Genomic DNA, 23,775 nt, shown 5'->3' on the forward strand with positions numbered 1-23,775 from the left:
CCCCAGGGAAGCACTGGGACATCGGTTCATCACGATGAAACACTGTCCCAGTAACACTAATAACAAGGCTTGTGTGACACCAGCCAAATGCAAAATCATAAAAGTACGCCCATTGAAGAACTCGACATTTGAATACAAGCGTTTCGTCACATCCAGTTGTGAAGTGAGAAGATCGAGTAGAGCGTCCATTACTAGCTTGGATGACCCACTTTCAGCTGGTGATGAAACCACTGGTGGAAAACCACAAGCCATGGCTGGCTTAGATGAAACCCGCACTGCTGGCCCAATTAATGGAACCACAGACACAGCTGACAGAACCGCTGCTAGTAATATCAACAGACCACCTGACACAAATGAAGCAGCGTCACCTGCCTTTGTTAATTATAATTCAGAACAAACGCCTAGCAGTGATGATGAAACCTCAGGCTTCATCACAGTCAAAACTCGGAAGACGTATTTAAAGAGGATCAGAAAGTTCTTCTCCGGGATGATGAAGCGTATAAGGTGTTGCCGTGTAGGTGTTGTGGAATGATCGAAATTAGGCACACCCCACTTTAATGAAGACAAGGTGGTGCACCACACAGCAAGATGGTTCTGGGTTCCAACATGCCTTCCTGTGGAGTTTTCATGATCTCCCTGTGTTGTGTGGGTTTACTTCGGGTACTCTTCCTTTCCTCCCACAGTCCAAAAACATGCAGACTAAGAAAACCGACAACTCACCCACCTACTTGGCACTCAGGCCCACCCAATCAGAAGGCTTCCTTTATTGCTGGATCATAGATTCAAGATTCAAGACTCAAGATTTAGTTTACTGTAATTTTCTTGTGTATTTGCACACACAACAAAACAAAGGATAAAGATATACAGTATATCTAAAAATTCCCTTTGAAAAAATAAAAAATAAAAACATAAATTCCAAGAGACAGAGCAGCATCTGATTATCCAACAACGACTTCCACCCATCCATGCCAAAGCACAGGTACCTGCAGCATGCAGCCATGCACTCAGAAAAGCATGCACTCAGAAAAGCAACTACACTCTTAGTGTTCGAGGGTCTGACCCACGTTTGAATTTGTTAACAAGCACTGAAAAAACACTAATTATCATCCAGTAAAATGTTTTATCTGCTAAGTAACTTATTATTCATCCATAACCATAATATATATATACTTTGATATTATGTACCTTAGACCACATTTAACTTACAATGTACAAATCCTTTTTAGTTTAAAATAGGCACAATTTATCTAATTTATTGCTTATGATGAACAGAACAGGCAAATATATTATGAGACCATGAGAGGATCTAATAAACAAAATAATTCTCAAAATAACTTGTCTATATTTTCTTGGAACCTAAAATGAGCAATCATTGTTACATCTGTTGTGTTATGGGTCAAAAATACACTTTCCTATGAAAAAAGGGAGAGAAGTCACAACTTTTTGAGGTGAGATGATTTGTATGATTGATAAAATTTTGTCTGTAAAGATGCCCATGGAACCTAAGGCTATTATTTTAGGGCTGTATCCTCCTGACCTTCCTTGGACAAAAGCAGAATTCTAATTTGTTGATTTTTGCATACTGCAAGCAAAACACTTATTAGGACTCAATTGGAAGTTCCAGAAACATTTTATCAATGTTTGGACATTCTTAATCACTTAATCATGTTTTAAAATAGTGTTATTAAGTTTCCAATAAGAGCCTCTAAATATATAAATACTGTCAGACTGTCAGAGTTGTTATTATATTAGCGATAATGTTATTCCTATCTAAACAATGAGAAACTAACCAATAATCTATGCATGACATAGAAATATATGCTTTATTATTCCATATATAAAGTTTAATGTTAGGATTTTTTTTTCTCCATATACAGTGGAAACCGTGTCTGATGATTATTATAATATTTATTACATGAATATAAAGTAATGCGATGTGCAGCTATGCTATTTACTAAATTTTATCGATTGTTTCAAAATACAGTACAGCTATTTCAAACACTTGTCGTTTCGCTGCTGCATCTCATCGGCTTGTTTTTGGCAGTTTGTCGTAAGCTTCAAGAAGACTACGTTTTTCACTGAGAGACTTTCTTTTTCCCATCATGATTTCAATGTGCACGCAGCACCAGCCTCAGGTAACACCAGCCTCAGAAGAAGACAGGTTGTGCGTTTAGGTGCCTTTTGGAGAAACGCAACCTGTAACACTGCAGTGGCCAACCACAGCCAGTAATCAGATGGATTAGAGCTGTAATCCTGCCATGAGGGAGAACAAAACATTACTCGGAAGAGGGCATGACATTTCTCTTTGTTTGATAACGTTTAAAGTAAAGTTAGACTTTGCTGATGGCTTCCCAACTAATTTTTAAAAAGGTGAGAGAAAGAGAGAGTGAGAGATAGAGAGAGAGAGAGAAGCAGTGGTTAAGCATGTAGAGAGTGGATAAGGAGAGCGAGCAGTGGTAGCAAGAAAGCCGGTGAATGAGAGGAATAAAACATTATTTTCTGATTGTTTCACAGCGATTACAAATAAATACCTCCACACAACCCTGCAGAGGTGCACCGCAACGCTTGATAATGGTGCATATCATACGTGTATTATGGGAGTAAGGTAAAAAAAATAATATTACTGTGGTTTTAATTTTTTTCCATATGTTTTCATGTATGAAAAGACCCAAAATGAAGCAGACTACTTGATTATTATAAGCAAATTATTTAAACAGCATTTGTAAAGGAATGATTCTGCCCTGAGCTTTTTGATCCATATAAGTGGTTGATCACTGTAACCATGATCACTATAAGCAGTTTCCACTGTATCTACCAAATGGAACTTTTGCAGGAATAGCATCAGATGCTGAAGAATTGTTTGCACTTGGAGGCCACCTATCTAAAGAACCATCTAAAGCAATGTTGAAGTCACAACCCACAAAAAATACAGTACATTGGAGTATTTTGATAACCAGTGTAAGAAACGGGACTCTAAGACATCAAAAAAAAAGTCGTTTTCAGGTTTAGAGTTATCTCCATATAAATTGGCAAGAAGGAGAATGCTGTTATCAAGATTAAATTATTTAAATTATTTAATTATTTAATTATTTAATTATTTAATAGCACATAATGATTAATAGCACATAACAGCCATTGGGGTCACTTTCTGAGTGTAAGACAACGCCATTAAAGTTATTCTTTAAGATAGAAACCCCTGCAGATCTTTCTGAACCACGGGAGAACCATATGTCATTTCTGCACTGAGCTTTCCACACAGAAGCAGCATTTACCACTGAATGTTACTCTTGAAAAAAATAAAAAATAGATTTCTGCTGTTTTGCAAATACAAACAAAGCTTTACACTTTATATTCTCTCTTAATCCCTTGGCATTGAGAGAAACATCTGATAAAGACAATGTAAGAAGTGTTGTAATCAAAGTAAACAATTTCCACCCCTTATCAAAATCTAAGTCTAACTAACCAGGAACAATATAATGTTATACAGCAGCAAGATCCCCTGTAAATCTCAGGTTGTTCTCTGAGAGACAGCTACAGCCCTTTGCCTTTCTCCACACCAGGTCTCGTGTTGATCTGTTGGTAAAGCAGATGATGGTCATTCTTGGCTTCTTCTGCTTATCATTATAATGACCCAGACAATGAACGATGTCAGTATCTTCTCTGATCTTTGCCTAAGTCTCCCCGACAACAATGCAGCAAATGCAGCAACTTTGGCTTTGTTGTTTTCTTGTTTGTCTTTGGGAATATTGTGGAGCCTTAGGTTCCATATTCGCTGGTACCTTCCTGCCTCGTTGATTTTCAGTTCTACCTCTGACAAGCCTTTGAACGTCATTCTCACATGTGGTCTTCACTGATCTCATGTCTGTTTTCAGGGTTTGGACCTCAGTAAACACAAAGTCAATGGATTTTTTTAAAACGTTGATGCTCACAGTGTTATGGTTGATCCAAATTATGCAATGTTGTTCTGCAAATCAGTAAGTGTTATGTCGCCTTTCAGCCTCCTTCCATCTGGTTTGGCAGGAGTATCAAGGTCGGACTCTGGCAGAGGTGACAACTCTGGGCTCTGGCTGCGAGTGTTGTAGCAAATATAATCATGCTCAGAGACGGTGTGGGCAGCGGTTCTAGAGCAAGCCTGAGCATGAGTGATCTTAGCAGCTGCCTTCGTACCTTTGGGTGAAACTTTCGTGGTATTCTTGTTGGAGAGCATTTTCTCTTTTTCTTTACTCTTAACACCATGCTCAGACAGGAACATGGTGACAGCAGTTCAGCTTTGTGGAGTGTTAGCTTAGTTGGTAAGCTAGTATTACAAAGTTGCAGCCAACATTAGCTTGCTATTGAACTCGACGGATTTCTGTGTAAATTGTAGTGTTGACAAAGCACTTCCTCAGTGAAATTAAGCAGGGAGACATAAAGATATATTACAAAGTAGTCTTGACTTAAATTCTGTTCAAAAATAAAGATAGTGAGGGATGAAAACTGAAAACTCAGACTCAACCATAAATCTTTGCATCTTCACTGCCCGCCATCTTGCGCCGCCCCCACTACATTTACGTCGCCACAAGTAGTGAATAGTGACATTGCCTCCAGGATGTTTTACTATGCATTAGGCATTTGCAAGTTGTGTTTAGAGTATGGCTGTTGTCTTGCTAGCCTATGTTTTGTGTAAGACCAACAGTTGAAGCTATGGGCATGTTGCGGTGTTGTCATGTGACGTTACCTAGGTCTGGTCCGTTCAGAAGCGTAGCACAAACAATTGGCTGATCCACTGTGTGGAGTTTTTTGTTGTTGTTGCTCGAGTGATATAAAAACATTGCTACAGTGAATTGTTTTTCTGTCTCTCTGTGGTACCCGCATGGCCAGATTTTCTCTGTATCAAGTGAAATATTATAGACAGTATTAACTGTATGTAGTAATAGCAGAATGTATTTTACAGTAATACTGCAATTGACGTCACAAGTCTATGTATGTGCATGCATGTGACATGTTTAGTAGCACACCGGAAAACAGGGCTCCCCCAAAAGCCACTGTATAATTTGAATTCTGTCCAGCAGTGACCAATGAAGGATCAATATACTGAAAAACACAGTTCCTAGCTGCTTAGTGCTCATTATCTTTACAAGCTCTCTCCTGGTTATGGATGAGTGTGTAGTGGATGCACAGAGCACTACACTTGGAGGCTTTGTGTTTACTTTGACCCAGCATGTGACATCCCTGGTGGTGCTGCATAACTTCATGATGGATTGCAGAGGAGATACGTGCTTAAATATATAAATTGGTCATAACACAGCATACAAGAGTTAAGTACGTAGATGTCATAGTGAACAGTGTGGTGCTGATGCTGTGCACTGCTGGCAGTCTGCATTGCCAGTGTAACCTGTGAAAAATCTAACAGCACTGCTGCAGTACATACCATCTGAACATGAAGACAGGCCGCAGTGAAGAATCGGAGTTACTAAAGCAGCTACTTTACATGCACATTGCACTCAATGAACAACCCTGCTGCATCATTTTTTTCTCAAGGTTAGTCCAATGAGCATCCCTGCAGTTCTCATGCAGCACAGGGACTGCAACGTGCGCCGAGCAGAGCCACACTATACGAGCACAGAAGTGAACTTACCATGGCTATCACAACAGGATTAATGCCTGGATGGAGCAGATGTGCCGCTGTGTGCCGTTTAACTCCTCAGCCGGGCTAAATGTTGCTCTGCAGCGACTCACCTCTCTCTCTCCAACCCTCCCCCCCCCTCTTGCTCTCTTTTCCCAGTCCCATCACTGATCTCTCGCACTGCAGGAGAACCACCAGCGTCTGTGGGACCCGCAGTCCTCCGATGACGCAGCACACATTTGATTGTGCAGACTGCATGGCCAAGTTAATCACAGCAATGATTTCCCACTGATTTAATGTCTGCGAATGTTTCTGTGCATTGATGAAGCCCATTAGAGTGTTGCTTATTGGTTTGAATGTTTGTTTCAGTTGACGCAGGGAACTCTCGTTAACTACCAGGCAAAAACATTGTTGCTATTAAAGGCCAATTGAAATAATGGAAGCTGGAGTGTTGAGACTGTGACTGTAGATTGAGACTCATCGTTTTATTCAAGACAAATCCAATTCATCCAAACTACTGACTGAAGAAGAGCAAGGTCATAAAGAACACAGCTCAAATATATGGTAAAACTAAGTGTACAGTAATTCATTTTCATGAATAATACCACCAGATACATGACACAACATGAATTCATAATGGCATATAATGAAGTCATGACAATTTATTGACTTTACACTCATTGAATAAAGACTTTACACTCATATCTTTAACTTAACATGTATAATTACATTAATTAGCCTGGCCAGGTGGTTTACAACAATACCACAACAACAATACCAGGGAGGAGACTAAATTCGATTACAAGGAGAATGAATGAATGAATGAATGGGGAGGATATTCAGTGAATCCATGTTTTGTTTTGAACATATAGACATACGTCCAGCATTGGTGAGTGTGTACTGAAAATTGATTACAGATCTAAGACGAGACCTCTCCAGTTGCTGTGGAAAGTCATACGATTATGTTTCCAATATGTCAGGAGTTACAATGGTCTGCAAGCTCCCAGGACAGTGAAGGTTTCTCTCATTCTTGACATTGATTGTGCAGCACATTCACTGAATTTTGTGGGTGGAAATATTGCAAAAACCAGCAGGCAGGCAAGTCTGTTTTTGAGTTTCAGTAGCCCTATGATTTGGAATAAGGTGTTTACGAACAGCATCACTTGACGTGTCTAACATTGAAGTCTGTCTTAAGCACCATATGGATGTGTGGTGCACTCTACAAGAGCCTTCTATGAGAATGATGGTAAGATAAGAGAGGCCGTCGAGATGATAGCAGCTGACAAGAGCAGAGACAGGACTCTCAGCAGGAGGCAGCTGCACTTTGTGTCAAATTTAAAAAACACTGAAACTGCACTGATGGCTACATTAATGCCTACAGTGCTGCTGAGATTCAAGTTGACTAGCAGTGTCTCGTACAACAAGATCTAGACCTGTCAGCCGCTGTGCATCAGCTTAAGTTACTGCAGTCCTGCGTGGCAGCACTGCAAAAGTATTTCTCAGAATTTGAGACATCTGCCCAGGCTCTCCCCGGGGCACCGCAGACCTTTCAGCATGAGATGCAGAAAAAGAGGAAAAAATCTGTTAAGTCCATAGACAATGAAGTGATGCTTTGTGGAAGCCTGATATTCAGGGTCAACAACATTAACATTGACAGCTTGCTTCTGGGCTTGAACCAACAGCTGGATGCTTCCAAACACATTAACAGTCAATTTGGTGTGTTAATTAAGTTGAGCTCTAATGATGCATTGGTTACCTTTAAAATAAGCAGAAATATTCTCAGTGCTGTGTCTACAGGATTGAGACAAGGCCTTTGCAAAAAGATTTGCTCCAGTTTAGGGACTTTAGAACAAAGCAGAGAGAGATCATCATCCTACAAATCAACTTGAGAAATGGACTGCAGGCAACTTTCTTCCAATATTGCTGTAGCACTGAGGATTTTTCTAAGATTACCTGTTACCTGGGAGGGAGGCAGTTTTCTCTGGCAAAATGTATTTTAAAAAATGAACTGAGAACAACCATAACTAAGGGCATGAAATGTCTATCAGCATCCGTTCAGCAGGCTGGATTTTGAGGATTTGAAAACCCAGTATGTCAGAGTAAAATCAAAAAGAAAGAACAGCTAGTGATAGGAATCAACTATTTACTGTTTGTGCACTAGTGCATAAAAGTGTGCAATAAAGACAGGTTAGGGTTCAGTTTTTCTCTGGAGATGCACGGGGGGCAGGAGCGGTAAATCAATGAATGCAGCTTCAAGTGGTTCAGTGTTACAGTAAACATGTTCAGTGTTTCCTACTGATGTATGCAAATGTAGTTCCTACCACTAGACTATGAGATAGAATAACATTTCAATATGCATGTACAACACGTAAACATACTGACTGCAGAGAGTTTATTGGTGCATACACCTACCTGATGCAGCCACCCACCTGGTTTGTTCAGTAAAAGAGGAATCTGTGTTCCAGAAAGCCAAACTAGTGCTGACCAATAGGATTTTTGCCCATTTACAAGTGGCTCATTTGATCCCATATGTTAATAATTGTATGACTTTATGTTAATAATCATTATGTTTTATGTACTAAATAAAAAGTTAATACATAACCAAATGGGCACTTATTTATTAATGCGGGCCCTCATGAGTTCATGATATGTCTTGCATTAATACTTTGAATGTTGGGCATTCTTTAAAACATCAATGTTCTTATTATAAAGTGCTGCCTCACCGGCGGTAATCCTTCCATCACTGCAGTGTGAACTGTTAAGTTGTATTTTTCAGAGCTACAGCTCCACAGCTCTCTCCAGGGTCGACTGCACAGGCGGGCAGACATCTGCAGCAGAGATCCCTTGTGACTCCCATCACAGGATTACAGAGCTGTTTAGACCGGCCAATTTTGATTTAAAGCCTCTGTCACACATGCAGAATGCACTGCTAGCATGTGCAAGCGGGAGGGATGCCACACGTCAGTATGAAAAAGCTGCTGATGAAGGGTGAATTAAATGAGTCTGCCTCTCTCTCTCTGTTGGCCTATTGCTTAGCAAAGTATGGGGGATAATTACTTATGAGTGGGCTACTGTTATTGATGAGGTCGAGATGGAGAGAAGGGTTACACTGCTGTTTTAAAAAGCTTTATCTATCCACGAAAATAACCCCTTTTATCTCTGTCAGGAGAACGCTGTGTTCATTGAAATGTCTGATCTGCATCCAAAGCCTCATATTATTGTAAAGGTTTGGCAGATAGATTCAGTGTTTGTCAATTACATTACATGGTGCGGTGATAATCTGCTGTTTTTTAGTCTACTGCTTTTCACACTCAGAACTCATAGTGCTGGCTGTATTGACAATGGTCTTGACAGTCTTTCTCCGAATTTAATGCGGGAGAAATCTCTTCCACAGTGTCTGGTGGTCATGTGAGTGTGTTTGTTTTCACAAACAAAGACATAGACAAATCCAAAGTCATTCATTTGATGTCTTTTTAAAAGACAATGATGAGAGCTGTGACAGACTATTTACCGGGCCACCCACACACAGCAAGCATACAGCAGCATCACTCAGCAGAAAAGAAACAAAGAGGATCAAGGACTGTGTGAAGAGAAAGGATGAAATGCTCGCAATTTGGGCACACAGGAACAGACAGAATGCAGAATGGCAGAGGCATGCCTTGTTTTCCTACTTACACTGAGAACGAAAGCTGTCTTTTTTAAAAACAGAGATAGGCTGGCAGCCGACAGCAGTGGTGTGTGTTCACCAGAGGGAGTGAGTGACAAGAGCTGCTGTTGAAGTATACATTACCTTCTGTTGCACATGTTGGCACATCCTTGCCACTCAGCTCTGAGTAATGATCTGTGGTGGCTTCAATGGCATTGAATAAGAAATAGCATTCCTATTGTGGATTAACCAAATGCCCCCATCCCTCCTACTCAAACCTCCATGTCAATTCCACATGTGTGTGGGCTGACATGTGGACATTTCCAAACATTACAGTTATATAACACGCTACAAGATGTCTATATAGACAATATATACACCTTGGGTTAAATTGTAGTGCATTTTAAGGCCCTGCACACCTTGGTGTTTTCACTTTTGGCTCATTAGACTTCTACTCTCTCTTGTATATACCCACACAGTCCTGCCAGGACATCAAATCAGCCAGTCGAGTGAAATCACCTGTGTGTGCAGGGCCTTTACTAAAGTATGCATCATATCCTTTCTTCTACTCAGATTTAAAAAGCTTTAATGACCCGCTATGAAAACTAATCAGTAAAAAAAACAATATGAATGAATAGAAAATGCAGCATAACTTTGAACGACTGTGAAAGTCAATATGGTTTTACTGGTTTATTAACTAATATTACACCGCCAATCCAGCCAGGAGTCAATAAAACCTGCAGCAGCAAATGTGCTTGGCAAACAATGTCATTAAAGTACAGGATGTGGCTTTATTGTTGATATTGTGGGGTTCCGTTTTTTTTTAATTGATTGTATATTGACATGTTTACTGTTGAATTAACAAAACAAATACAGCATAACTACAGTTGTAGCTGGAGGCAGGCTAAAAGTTACACAGTTTGTTGGTGTTGCTAAACTTCTCTCTGCCTCAACTGCATACTCTGAAAAATATAGACCTTGTTATGCCATTCACTTTCTCAAATTCATTCATGCTCCATCCTCCTGTCTTGTAGGGGTCCCCTCAAGACTGTTCAGGTTGTTAAAGCTCCTCTGGCTCTGTCAAACAGTATATGGCAGTGGAACATAGTGTATATTTGTGTGACATCTTGAGGTTTTTATTTACATTACCTTCTTGATTGCATATAATATAAATGCTCCAAACACCAGGTCACATATGCATTAACCTAGTTATTAGGATGGGTGTACAGTATAGGAACAGAGTGTGTAGGGGCAATGCATGTGTGCACAATCTAAAACCACAAATTTTAATGTTCCTGTTTTAAGATTGGTATTTTTATACCTATTATGGTGCAAGCTGGTGTCAACATGAAATACAGCTGCAGTGAAAATATGGATGTGATGTGCACACAGAGCAGAAAACAAACATAAAAGTGCCTGTGAAATAACATTATTACTAATCTTGTATTTACAGGCTTGAAACATTGATGCTTACCAATCTGCTTTTTATTATATTACTCTTACTGTGTGTTTGCCGTCTGCTGTGTGTGCATTTCTGTTGATTTGTGTTTATCGTAAACTCATTTTTGGAAGACTTGCTGGTGTTCAAGCATCAAATTGTCCTGATGATGATTATCTTAACATGCAACTTGCTTACCCAACAACACAATATATCACACCTCCTGCTGTTTCAGCCACCAGCATGCTGTTTCCTTGATGCAAGAGGTAAAGGAGGGGTCTAATATTCTGATGTGCTTTAATACTCATTCATCGCCTCTCAATGATCTTTTCTCAATCATTAGCAGAAAGAAATAGTGGACAGGTTCTATGAAATATGACAAACATTGCTATACATCCAACTTCACTAACATATCAGCTGGTTCACTGTTTATGCACAACATAAGCAATTAAGCTTTGGAAACAAACAAATAAAGACTAAAACCAAAGGTTTTGCGTAAAATAATTTGTATTTTGGCACATTTTTCATGAATCATCTGATAAGTAATTCAATTCAAAGGTCAGGGAAAATTAAGAATGACTATTTCTCTTTGTACTTGGTATCTTTCTCCTCACTGTTTGGCAAACCTGTCTGCCCAGGAAAGGGGGCGATCTTCAGGAAGAAATAGGGGTTACTGTGAACCCGCAAGGCCACCAGGATGGGAGTGGCCGCGTAGAGCAAGTTAGCTGTCAACACGCACCAGAAAGCCTCATTTGGGATACGATATGGAGCTGTGGTACGGGGATGGAGGGACCCCCCGATGTGGGCCCACTGGCACTGGAGAGAGAAGATGCACAGACTTAGAAAGCTGGCTATTCAGAGGACAGGGTGAGTGCAGTCTGCAACCTTTTGTAGACATTAATACAAGGCTTTAATCAAGGGTGTCCTCTCCTCATGGTTCCAATCTTTCTGTCAGAACAATATGAAGAAAAAGCACCAGCAGCTTGTTTATTACAGAAAAAGTGCTTCTACAGGAAATTATTCACAGGATGAGAGCTCACTACAAAGACTTTAATTGCAGTAATATGTCAGACCTCTTTGCACAGAATAGATAATGAAATCCTGAATCAATCAGAAGCCAGTAATTATCACAATCACTTCATGCAATGCAACAAACTGTCAGAGGGACCCACTGCAGTACATAGCACCTGGATCCTTAATTATGTATTCAGAAACGGTTCCACTTATTGACTGTTTGTCTTCATGGTGTTACCTGGATCATGGCTCCAGCTAAGAACATGGTCCAGTCTGACATCCAGGTGCACCCGGGTTTGAGGAGACCGTAAACAAACGCACCCATCAGGGGTAGTCCATAGAAGAACAAGTGCAGCATCTATAAAAACAAATGCAACATTTATTGCCCAGCACATGCTTGCCTCGTCTCCTGATTATTTCTTGCAAAACTGAAAATCTCCAACCAGATTTTCCTGATTTTGAATGACTTAAATCGGTACGTAACAACTTACATTAATTCTGTATGCTCTACATTTCACAGTGAGTTGTACGTGTATATTAATAAGTATGGATCCTAGATATAGTGAGTGTAGAAAGACTTGACTTGTCTATTTTGTTGTCAGGCCCTAACACTCCCACAGACAATTAATGCAGTATGTCCTCATTCTCCTCTGGCCTATACTGCACTTCACCTACTCATCCTGAATACAGAAGAAGGCTGCTTAAAGCTGAAAATACAAATACATATAGTACATCCTCAAAATAACGTGTAAAACTACAGTGGAAAAATACAAATTTATAAGTAAAACTGCATTCAAATTTTAAGTAAAAGTTTAAGTATAGCAATGAAAGTAGTGACAGTACTCGGCTTTGGTCCTTCTAGAGTGATAAATCAAAAATGTTTTCAAGAGTAAACAGTATTTTAATGTTGATGGTCCACATTTTGCTAGGCCCAGCTACTTCATCATGCTGTTAGTTTAAATATAACAGTGTATCAGTTTTAACTTTTTCATCATGTTGAATGTAACAATTTAATCTGCAATATATTGTAACTAGTAATTGCAGCCACCGAATAAATGTAGTAGAGTAAAAAGCAGCAAACAGTCCCTTCAGCTCTCAAAAAATAGAAATACTTGAATAAAGTTTCAATATCTCAATATTGTTCTTAAGTACAGTGCTTGAGCACATTGGTACTTCCCAGCTTGCACTCTCTCAAACACATAGTTGCGTCCTCAGCACAAATTACTTCTTCCACACAGGGGTCATTACAGAGACTGTCTTGACCTTCAACTTAAAATATTTGGCGCATGAAAGCCAGTTTCCCACTTTATAAAACCCTCAAATTATACCACTGAATGGTTTCTTTTCATTCTCAGTCTGAGGTTGAAATGAATTCTAATGAGTTCAGCCCAAGGCCTGAAAGCCAATCATATATGCCCTTCAGTCTTTTGTTAAAATGTCTTTTTAGTGCTGCCACAGTAATCTGTCACATATCGTTCATCATCATCAATGAATAAAGAGGTCAGTTAGTGAAAAAAACAGTGTAACCCTCTGCAACAAATCAAACTTCATTCCATTTCTTCACACATGCACACATACATACCCACACACACAAACACAGATTTGCAAAGGCTGCTAACCAAGACATACTTTCACATGCTGCACACACACACTCCTCCCACCCAGCGAGATACTGATGGGGGGCTTTGGGCGAGGGATTAGCTTATCAAGTTCTCAGCATGCGGTTCGTCTGTCTGATCAATGACTTGCAATTGTGCCTGGACTGCAGCCCCTACAAGGTCTTTGGATAACCTATTGACAAAGCAGTGTGCGCCGAACAAAACACAACAAAACTCAGAGACGTGGAGGGTCAGAAGAGGAAAATAAAAAGGAGAGTGCACCCACGGTCAGTCACAGTAATAATCTGTTATCCATCTTAAACAAATGAAAGAGACAAGATGCGCTGTCGCCTAAACCCACGCTTATTGTTGCTGTAATGATGATAAATGTCTCTTTAATCAGCTGCGAGCGCAAAGAGTGGAGGTGATAAGAACGCACTCAGAGTGATATCCATGTAAGCAGAGCATCATTATGTGGTCGGTTATTTAAAACAGGCTGGAGAGGAGCTTTCAGGTGCTGCTGCAGCAGATACAGAGGTGGAGTGTAAAGACAGACGGAGACAAAAGGACCCACCATAACTCTGGGGTAGCCCACGGGATCCTTCAGGTAGGGTTCATAATGCTTCAAGTAGACAGAACAGGCTTCTAGTGGAGAATCCAGAGCCACCTACAGAGGGTAAATAACAGAAACACATTATAATATTATAATACAGTAGGACACCACAATTACCATAAATGTGAACATCTGTCTGACAGTCTGAATAAAAAATGAATGTGCACACAAACACTTACAGTAAACACAGAAGTATGTTCATTATATTATGCAATCTAATTAGAATATGAAATATGTAACACAATAGTTATGTTAAAATAAATAATCCATACATCATTGCCCTAGGCTTTTAAGCAAGATCCTTATTAGAGCATAAACACATAACGCTCCCATGTGTCTCAATTAGTTCAATGAATTGCCTGTAAAAGCAAAAATAATAAATCCCGTATGAATCTTTGACATTCCCCGGACAATCTATTCTGCAGGCTAAAAGACTTTTAAAACTACTATTAGAGCCTCGCCCTGAACTCCATATCCATAACATGAATGTGATTGTTCAGTCTGCCTCACTTACCAAGCCTCTGAGGATGGTGAAGGCCATGGCAGCTAACAGGAGCACCACCAGGATCAGATCCATGGGGCGCCAGATCAGCTTCATGGTCTGAACATGCATAGCCTGTGGAGAGATTCCAGCATTCAGAGGTGGTTAATCAAGGTCGAGGTTTCATAGCATATATTCAAGAGACCTGTGTTTTTGCACAGTGGAGGAGCATTAAGCTTTTCTCTCTGGGGTTTTATACTACATACTGTACATCAAGATCTCTTCTGTCCAAGACAAATTCAAGACCAAGCTAGCTTGAGTTTGGGTTTGTTTGATTACAAAGGCCAAGAATGTAACAGTCCTCCATTCAAGATGATTTTGTGTTTGACAGTCAGCTATTGTTTGTTATACCCTTAAAAGAGTACTCCACCAATTTAGCAGTGCACTCCTGTCACATTGTCAGACTCACAATGGGCAGTTGTTTTTTAAAGGATTCAAATTGATGCAGCAGAACTAGAAATATTGTCTTTTTAGTCCCATATATTCTTCCTCCTTGTGAAAACCTGGAGCCTACATTACCCACATTGCAACTCAACTAGAGATTCTGGTGTTAGGAGTGAGCTACAGAGGTCTGGTAATGTCCCTTCTTTCTAACACCTCCAGATTTTTTTCAGTTTCAAACTTGTAGTCTTTAGCCCCAACCAACTTTGCCTACATCCTTACATAACTTGAGGCAATTTATCAGATTTCATGCAGCTTCTTCTAGAGCCACAAAAGGTTTTATACAACATTTTCACATATGCAGTAGTACTCTTCCATAATCTGTAAACAGACTTTGATGTGTAAAATTTATGTGGTTCCCCTTTAAGACTCAGGCCAATTACTGGATCATGTGATAGGAAAGATAAATCACAAGTATTCAGAAGTAGAGCATAATAACTGAAATGTGTTGCTCCACAACCCTGGTTATCTTCTTCCAGACTTATGTGAGCACACTACATGCTCACTATCAGGCTGACCCCACCAATGGAAATTACAGCAACTCATAAAAAATATATCATATACTTAATTGGCTGCTCTGCATCACCTTTCACAAACTGGGTCAAGGATAACATTTGTATTTTGATGAATTTTGATTAAAAAACATTCAGAAAACGCTGCTCTAAACCTCTCTGCATTCATGTCAAGGTCTCACCATTCATGCATTAGACTTACATTGTATCCACCGATTAGTGGTCTGTCCTTGGGCCTTGTGAACAGTGTGACTGCTCCCAGTACAGGCATCAAAAGGAAGAGGAAGTTGAGCCAGAAGGCTGGACGGATCTCTGACCCATATTTACCTGCCAAAAAAAAAGATATTGACTTTGCACTCACCCATACAAACATTGCAACATAAATCAGTAATTAAACTTTCAAATAAAACCTCTATGGGGCACTTTAACAAAAAGCATACACTATGTCTATGATAACACAACAGAGAGAACAACATGTCGCCTGTAGACAAGTTTGATCTTGTGACACTTATGTATGCAGTTTGAAATGGCAACAACAGATGCTTTAGGTCTGTTTTCTTTGTTCTGTGGGTTGTGACGGCAAGCGAGACATGGGGCAAGTGTGTGTTGTGTTGGCAGGCTGAACTGTGACACTGATGGTACACGGCAGTGCAGATGTTCACTTGATTAAAGCTTGTCATCGCGGGACTGGTAGAGGGGAAATAGAGTATGAGGCTCACCTGCCACTATCCCGGCAATAAACACACTCATGTTGGCACACAAAGAGCCAGCCCAGAACAAGCCCAGCGTACGGTAAGCTTTCCTGGGAGAGAAATCCAAAAAAACAAGAGGGATTATATAAGTTTAAAGATGATGATAGCAGGCAAGATGAAAGGTAATATGATAAACTACAAGATGTTGATGAGTTAAGGTAATTAAGGTAACACACAGCTCTAAGGTGGTATCTTATAAAACTATCATGTACTGTATATTTTGTGTAATACAAAGCCCAGCAAAACTTCTTCCAGTGGTAAAAGGTTGACACTGTTTAAAAGAGGGTCTCATTTCCATGATAGCACCTGCCCTGCGGCAGGGCTAGCTCTGAAATCTTGAACTCAATGACTGCACTTTATGACAGACTCACTCTAGAGGACCCACTCTTTTTTGAAAAATACTGTTTCAGTCCATTGTGTGGATTTTAATGCACCCCATGAATCTCGGAGGTGAAATGCACCATTTGCTCCACTGTATTATAGTTTCTTTCAGAAAAACTAAAATCCATAAAGAATAATGGGTCTGAAGCTCATCGTGTACTGTATGTACTTCAATCTCTGTACTGCAATGTTCTCCTGCACAGTTTTCCCACACAACATTCTTAGTTGATTGCTTGTTGGTATGAGGTACTGCAGAGCTCTTTGTGCTTGTTTCTCTATGTAGCAGGCATTTTGTGATGAAGAATAAGATAAATGAGCTTGACATGACTTGATCTGACACCCACCTGTCTGTTATCCTGCTGATCATCGCCAGGTACATGATAAAGTGTGCTATTCCATCCCAGTAACACATCATGATGGCATAGGCTGTCCCCAGGTAAGGCTCACCCTGAAACACAGACATTACATGTGCAAATACTGTGCAGCATACAGTGTACTAATGACAGTGGCTTAACATGGAGCTTTCTGCATAGCCTGTATAATCTTTCAAAAGTGTTTTAAGCCCAGGCTCAGACATTCTTGTCTTAGTACGAATTATCATCAGAATTTTAGATGTGACAATGAGAAACTTACTGTCTTCTGATAGAATTCCATAAAGCCAGAGATAATGCCATCGTACTCCAAGGCACTCACCAGGTCAATGACACAAGTAAAGGAAAATTCAGCAAAAACTGCAAAGCAAAGGAAAGATCAGTGGGGTAACAACATCTACTTGACACTGAACTTGACAATTGTTTTGTTCATTTTAAATGTAATTTTGTCTCGTGTGTGTGTGTGTGTGTCGGTGTGTGTGTCGGTGTGTGTCTGTCTGTGTTGGGGGAGACTGCCAAAGTGAATTATCAACTACAGACTCATGACATGTTAAGCAGCTTTGTCAGCTTTGAACAAACGTCATTCAGAAACCACTGCAATACTGAAAGTTTAATGTAATTACTCAATCTACTTTGTTTCCTCACTTTGAAAAATGCTTACACATACAGCACAGTTTATGCAAAGCATGCCAAAACCTTGTGAACTTCTCTCTCACCCCCAGTTTGTCTGCCTCTTCCACCTTATGTAGTCACCATTTTTGAGATGAAAATATTTTTCTTCAAGTGGCTTGTCATTGATTTATGGGACTGCATGTGGAGCAAATTAAGTCTTGAGCATTGAGATAGGCTGGAGGCATATTTATATTGAGTCCATGGTGAGCAGCCTTCTCTTATCCTCAGGTTAAGAGCCCAGCAGAGCTGAAAGGCCATGTCCACAAGACAGAATTTTAAGTGTGGAGCTACACAAACATGAGTGACATGTGGGCCTTACTAATACCCTAAACTAAAATGTCTGTCAGACTCTTTTATCAATTGTTCCACTCCTTGTAGGCTTTTTGCAAGAAATTCAAGAGCCAAAAATGTTACTTTATTCCCACACTCAGGCACAAAAATAAGAGAAATATCACCCTTGTGGTAAAAGCATTCCCTCCCGAACCAATTACATGTATGTGCATGTTCATTTCCAGATTTACAGACTTTTTATACAAAAGACTGGACTACAAATTGGGCATTTTAGGTATAATCCAACAGGCTCTGAAAAGGTCGTGACTGTGTGTGCCAGGAGGTCAGGTTTGAGCATCACCAAAGTTGTTGATCTGCTTTTTGAAGGCAATATAGGAGAACATTAAATGGACCACAACTCAAGACACCTCACCAATACAATGTCTACAGCAGACCGGAGACTGAGATATATCAGGTGGCTAAAACCATAATAAAATACTTGTACTACGCCAACCTCTTGTCTCCTTGTCTCATTATGAACCAAGCACCAGATTTGGGGTGATACCATAGCTGTCCCCTCCCTCTGGAACTCTCTCCCCAAACACATCCACGAATGCACCGATCTGTGTATGTTCAAAACACTGATCGAAACTCACCTTTTTAGAACTGCTGTGATTAACGATGTGTGCTACTTTTTTGCTTTGTGTGTTCTTTAGGATTCTTTAAATTATGTAAAGCATCTTTGAGTACCTTGAAAAGCACTTTATGGATAAAATATAGTATTATTATTATTGTCTGCAGTACAACACTGAAGTTAATATTACTATATTACTATATAACTGTAGAACAGAACAATCCGCTTGGGCACACACAGGGTACCTTTCCTGTCCATGTTAAACTGTTAAAGGTTCTTGTGCACTGGACTGTTGATAACTGGAAAAATGTTGTCTAGACTGATTAATTCTGGTAACAACTGCACTGCGCACATTCACAATGGCAGACTCAGCATGCGGGGTAAACAGCATGAGGGAATGAACCCCTCAAGCATGGTTACACACACCGGTTGGGGAGTTGTGACAGACCTTAATGAGATGAAGACCTTCACTGAGATGAAGAGAAACAGAGCATTCATAAAAAGGAGCATCCACACATAAATGTTAGGAAGTTGGATAAAGCTCACATCCATGATTTACAGTTGGAATCAGTTCACAGAAAACAGCTGTAAAAGGCTTTACAATGATTTGCTGCCTGGACATTGCAGAATGTCATTGTAAAGGGAATCACTGTGTGTTGTGACACAGGCGTCTCTCTGCAGATACCACGGCTTAAATCGCTCTAACACATCCTCCCTATCTGTCCTTCACACACTCTTTGCACACACATGCACATCCTGCACACACATACGTAGACAGCAGCACTCATGGTACACAAACTTTGTCTCTCTTGTGTACCGGTGTCTGTGTAATCCTTGGGGCATCCAGGTTTATCGCTGACATCTAACAGGTAAGATAGCAGAGGGATTATGGCTCTCCATCATTGAGAAGAGCCTGCCACAGCTTTGCCCCCATTGTTGTGGTTCTCATGCACAACACCAGCATTGCCTTGGGCGCCTACTACTGATATACCCTCGTTTCGGTCCCACTAGCATAGCCCCTGGCATCAGCTGCAGGGGTGTGTTTGAGGGGAAACCCTTGGCTAGAAATGGAGAACATAGTTTGACCGATAGCTATACACATAGCAAGGCACAATATGACACAAATCACAGTGGAACAGCTTAATTAAGGGTGTATGAAAGGTTCACGAGCTGCTAAAAATAAAGAGGAGGCAATCTGCCACATGACCAAACTGAAATAAAAGTCTTGATGGTATTCAGGTCAAGTCAGCTGTGGTGTCAGAATGGTTTTATACAGGAGCAGTGAGTGTGAAGTCTGTATGCCCATTTTCTAATAGTTGTACCTTTTGCTTCAAGGTCAGTCAAGGACTCAGTCTCAAAAGAATAGCAAAAAGGTTAAGTAAGTGCAAGTGCCGTGAAGACCAACTCAGCCTGCAGAGGGTTTGGGTCAGTCACGCCTTAGAAAAGTCTGACTAAGCTTCATGATCCTGACCAGTCTAAGCAGCTTTCAACATATCAGGTGAAATCACAACGAAAACAATTCATGTTTTCACTCAAGCACAGTGAGTAGCGAGTGAAAGCTTTGGAAATCCTTTTGTGGGAGTTAGAATTGGCTCCTACACAATGCAGAGTAGTCATTAACCTTTGAAGTTATTTGGAAATATATTGCAAGGAAGTTGGGAAATGCACATAGTTGTGGTAATTACCAAAGAATAAGACGTCTTTGGGTGGGTTGCCACGAGTGATGAGGAAGTAGAACAGAAACACAACCACCAAAACAGCAACGCCAATCTCCAGGATCACATAAGGCCTGTGGAAACCGAGAAAATTTCACTGTTATCCATGAAAAATAATAACACATTGTTCATGTTTTCAACACAACCGAACTGCTGATGTGCTGCACTCTTAGACACCAATCTCCCTCTCATTTTCTGCTTCATTCTCTTGACTAATTATTTTCTCCCACGGAAGTTGTGCCAGTCTTCTCTGCAGTGCTAAATTAGTAAATGATGATGAATGGGGAGTCAGAGAGAATGATAATCACGCAATACCAAGAGTTAGCACTGGGAGAAATAATACTGAAGTGTGAGGGAAAATCTGTGTGATAGATGCACTGCGGCCACAGAGAGCGAAGACACTGCTGGTGTGGTAATTTGTGTGGCTGGAGATTCCTGGTGAGATGGCGGTGTCACATTGAATTTACCCTCCTGATCGCCTCCCACCTCAGGTTGCTTTTAAAAGAAAAACAAAAGTACCTCATAAAGTTGTAACCTCATATTGAATTTCCCAGCTTTTAAAAATATATATTGTTCAGTTTTAAGCATCAGTCCTGACATTTGGCAAGATCATTCTCATTCTGTGTTGCTGACATTGTTCTGATAAACCATTTACAGTACAAAACATACTTTTCAAGATAATGTCTTTTGTTCAATGTATCAAATGTATTGGACTGCTTGTTTTGTAATATCCAATATTTATAAAACCTTCTTTACTTGATAGTCTAATCAGGGTATCCAAATGACAGTATTGCATATTATTTTATATTTATTTATATAAGACAACTCTCCTTTGTTATACTGAAATATTTCACATCTCATACTGCTGCATGGTGATGTGCCTACCAGTGGTTTTAAAAGCAAAGCTTTAGAAAGGCTTAATCAATCACTGGCAGAGGTGTAGGAAGCAGCAAGCTGAGGCCATGTTAGTTCAGCACTGCCATCCATGTTTACTGGTCAAAGGTACCACTGCCTTGCAATGGAAAAGATTAATGTGCTCAAGGTATCTCCCAGTAAACAACATCACATCCTCTGAAACTCACGATGCGTGCTCACAGAAGGAAAACAAATGCTGCCAGAGCAAAGGGAAGCTCCCTTGCTGCCTCTCCAATTCAACAGTACAGGAAGATTTATGCACACAATACTGTTTGTTTGCAGAGTGGAAGAGCACAAGGCATATTGTATATCAAGAGCAATTTATCAAACTCTTCTGTGCAGTCTGTATTGATTGTCAATGTCCACACACTCAAAAAAAAAAAAAAAGAGCCAGCAGAGATATCCACACACGTGGAGTATAAAAAGTCTGCCGGAATATGAAGAATATCTTGCAGTTAAAGTGTGAGGGAGTAGTGCAACATGTGTTTTACCTCTGGCTTTGTCTATTGAGCCAATTGGTGCAGTATACAATGATGGACTGGAGATGTTACTATGGTGTGTTTAAAGGCAAAATTGATAACCTTGAATAAGAAAACAATTCTTTACTACTTAGCAAAATAATTATCTCCTACTTCATATCAGGTTATCTGAAAAAATTCATTACTTTCTTCTTTGTGCTCCCTATTTATTCTCCTGCCCCTTAACAAAATCTCAGGTTTCATCATTTCAGTTGCAAAATACACTCAAAAACTGAACTCCTGGAATTAGTAGTGCGCAACATGGTCAATGATTTCTTAGGTGGTTTCGCAGAGAAATATGCTTTGAGTTTTGAGCTGACAGAGTCCTCTAGTGGTGGTAAAATATACCGTAAGCATTATACAGTAAGCATCACCTGCACAATTATACATTTATATTCTTGTAATTCTATAATAATTGTAATAGATTCAAATGCATATTAATAAAACCAGTCAGTATAGCTCTATAACTATTGTACTTGTTCTGATTATTTAATGATAAATATTTTATAGCAATCATTTACAGCTCCCCACACAAAAAACATTTAAAATTTTAAACTTCATGAATATACACAGGCTCTAGACACAAGCAATTAGAAATAAATTAATGTTATGACTTACTCTTGAAATTCAGGGATGGTGTTCATGGCATAAAGAATGCCAAGGGCAGAAAATGAAAACAAAAAAACTAAAGTCTCCATCTCTTCAAAAGCTGTTCAATCCGTCTCTCTGCAGAATCCACAGCACTGCTGAAAATACAACACATCAAACAGTTTTCAATACATAATAATCTGTTCCAGTAATAGAAATGCTGAAAATATTTGATCACATCAATATTAAAATGATGCCAACACATCAATGTATTTATAGTCACTGCAACAAATAAAATAAATATTTTAAGTAAAATTACATTACATGAATGCTGTGAAATAAAATCCAAATGAGATCTGCAATTGTGACCAAAATGGAAAAGAAGCAGAGCAGGCTCTTACCGTCTGGCTACCCTTTCTGTGGATTAATCAAATTACAGCTGGCCTGAGGCAGACATGGCCTTTACTGAGAAAATAATGAACTGGAGACAAAGAAGCTTTTGGGGGAAAAGTTATGCAATTTGGTTTTGTCAGAGATTTACATAAGTCGTATTAGAGAATAGGCTGACATTCCACTTTATACAGCACCACACTTTCAACATATACTGATTTGTGCTCCACAGACTACTTAATGTAGTGTTTTATGAAACGTGTGCACTGTGCATTGTTTGCTGGCTGGATTGTGCAACTCTTTTAATTCTTTTCCATACCACACTTCTCACTCCAAAGGTTTTTGGCTATCTTACCTTCATCAGGGTAGAGCAAGATAGTCACAAACTGCAGACTGTTGGAGAGGAGTTGTGTAATGTGTTCAATTTTGGTGAACATACATACATTACAAATACTAACAATGTTATGGATGTGACAGTTCTACAATATCTTTTGGGGGTCAGTGGCTGAAGTTGTCTTAGCAACTGATCTCTTTTTTTCCTCTTTCTTTATCTGATTCTTCCATTCGGCAAAAGTGGAAACTTCCTGACATTAAATCTATGAAAATGGTCTCATATCAAAAGACATTTTTAAAATTTCGGTTGGTCCAAAAAAGCCCAACAAAAACAGATTGGTCACTTTTCCATATTTGAAACTGACCAGTGTGAGTTTTGTAACAAATACATTTTTGCTTCCTCTACAAAGCTCATTCACATTCATTCATTCATTCATTCATTCATTCATTCATTCACTCATTCATTCATTCATTGTATGGGAAAGGAGGTGTCTTTGATATCGATGGCCAAAGAACAAAACCTCCTATCTGAAAAATGCACTTTTTTTGAGAAAACTAAAAAAAACTTGTTGTTTTCTTGCAGAATGCTATTTGTTAAGGATACCCAATACACAATACACTGTTTTTGGACTATATTACTATATTATGTGTTAACAATATCGTAATAGCAATAAAGTTTTTTTAAACAAGTTTTCTCAAAAAAGTGCATTTTTCAGATAGGTTTTGCTCTTCGGTCATCGATATGTCTTTTGGCATGAACTCTGAATTAAGAGTGTGTGTACTTTGCTTAAGAATCACAATGCACAGCAGCTATAGTCAAAAACGTCA

At 39.6% G+C, this 23,775-nt stretch overlaps 2 protein-coding genes across 2 annotated transcripts in view; both read right to left on the minus strand.

Moving 5' to 3' along the window:
* Positions 1-5,743, minus strand: part of hapln4 (hyaluronan and proteoglycan link protein 4) — a 48,151-nt gene extending 42,408 nt beyond the window's left edge. The window contains exon 1 of the mRNA XM_067597360.1: positions 5,618-5,743. Within this exon, the coding sequence (XP_067453461.1) occupies positions 5,618-5,620 (3 nt within the window). The 5' untranslated portion in view covers positions 5,621-5,743. The remainder of the gene's footprint in view (positions 1-5,617) is intronic.
* Positions 5,744-9,969: 4,226 nt separating this feature from the next.
* On the minus strand, positions 9,970-23,360 carry tm6sf2b (transmembrane 6 superfamily member 2b). Its single transcript, XM_067597362.1, has 11 exons — positions 22,626-23,360; positions 22,255-22,382; positions 20,174-20,277; positions 17,175-17,272; positions 16,886-16,989; positions 16,128-16,210; positions 15,611-15,735; positions 14,429-14,530; positions 13,876-13,968; positions 11,942-12,061; positions 9,970-11,505 (listed from the first exon to the last, which is right to left on the minus strand). The coding sequence occupies exons 2-11, from the start codon at positions 22,332-22,334 to the stop codon at positions 11,269-11,271; spliced, it is 1,146 nt and encodes a 381-aa protein (XP_067453463.1). The 5' UTR covers positions 22,335-22,382; positions 22,626-23,360; the 3' UTR covers positions 9,970-11,268.
* Between the last annotated feature and the right edge of the window lie 415 nt (positions 23,361-23,775).

The sequence above is a fragment of the Thunnus thynnus genome, chromosome 8 (assembly GCF_963924715.1).
Source record: "Thunnus thynnus chromosome 8, fThuThy2.1, whole genome shotgun sequence".
Taxonomy (NCBI): domain Eukaryota; kingdom Metazoa; phylum Chordata; class Actinopteri; order Scombriformes; family Scombridae; genus Thunnus; species Thunnus thynnus.

Excerpts from the sequence above, each read along its gene's own strand:
- tm6sf2b (XM_067597362.1), bottom strand. The coding sequence starts at position 22,334 with ATGGAGACTTTAGTTTTTTTGTTTTCATTTTCTGCCCTTGGCATTCTT. Across the intron at positions 17,273-20,173 it reads CAAAGACGTCTTATTCTTTG|TTTTTGCTGAATTTTCCTTT; the intron begins GTAATTACCACA and ends TTTGCTTTGCAG. Across the intron at positions 16,211-16,885 it reads ATCAGCAGGATAACAGACAG|GAAAGCTTACCGTACGCTGG; the intron begins GTGGGTGTCAGA and ends TTTCTCTCCCAG.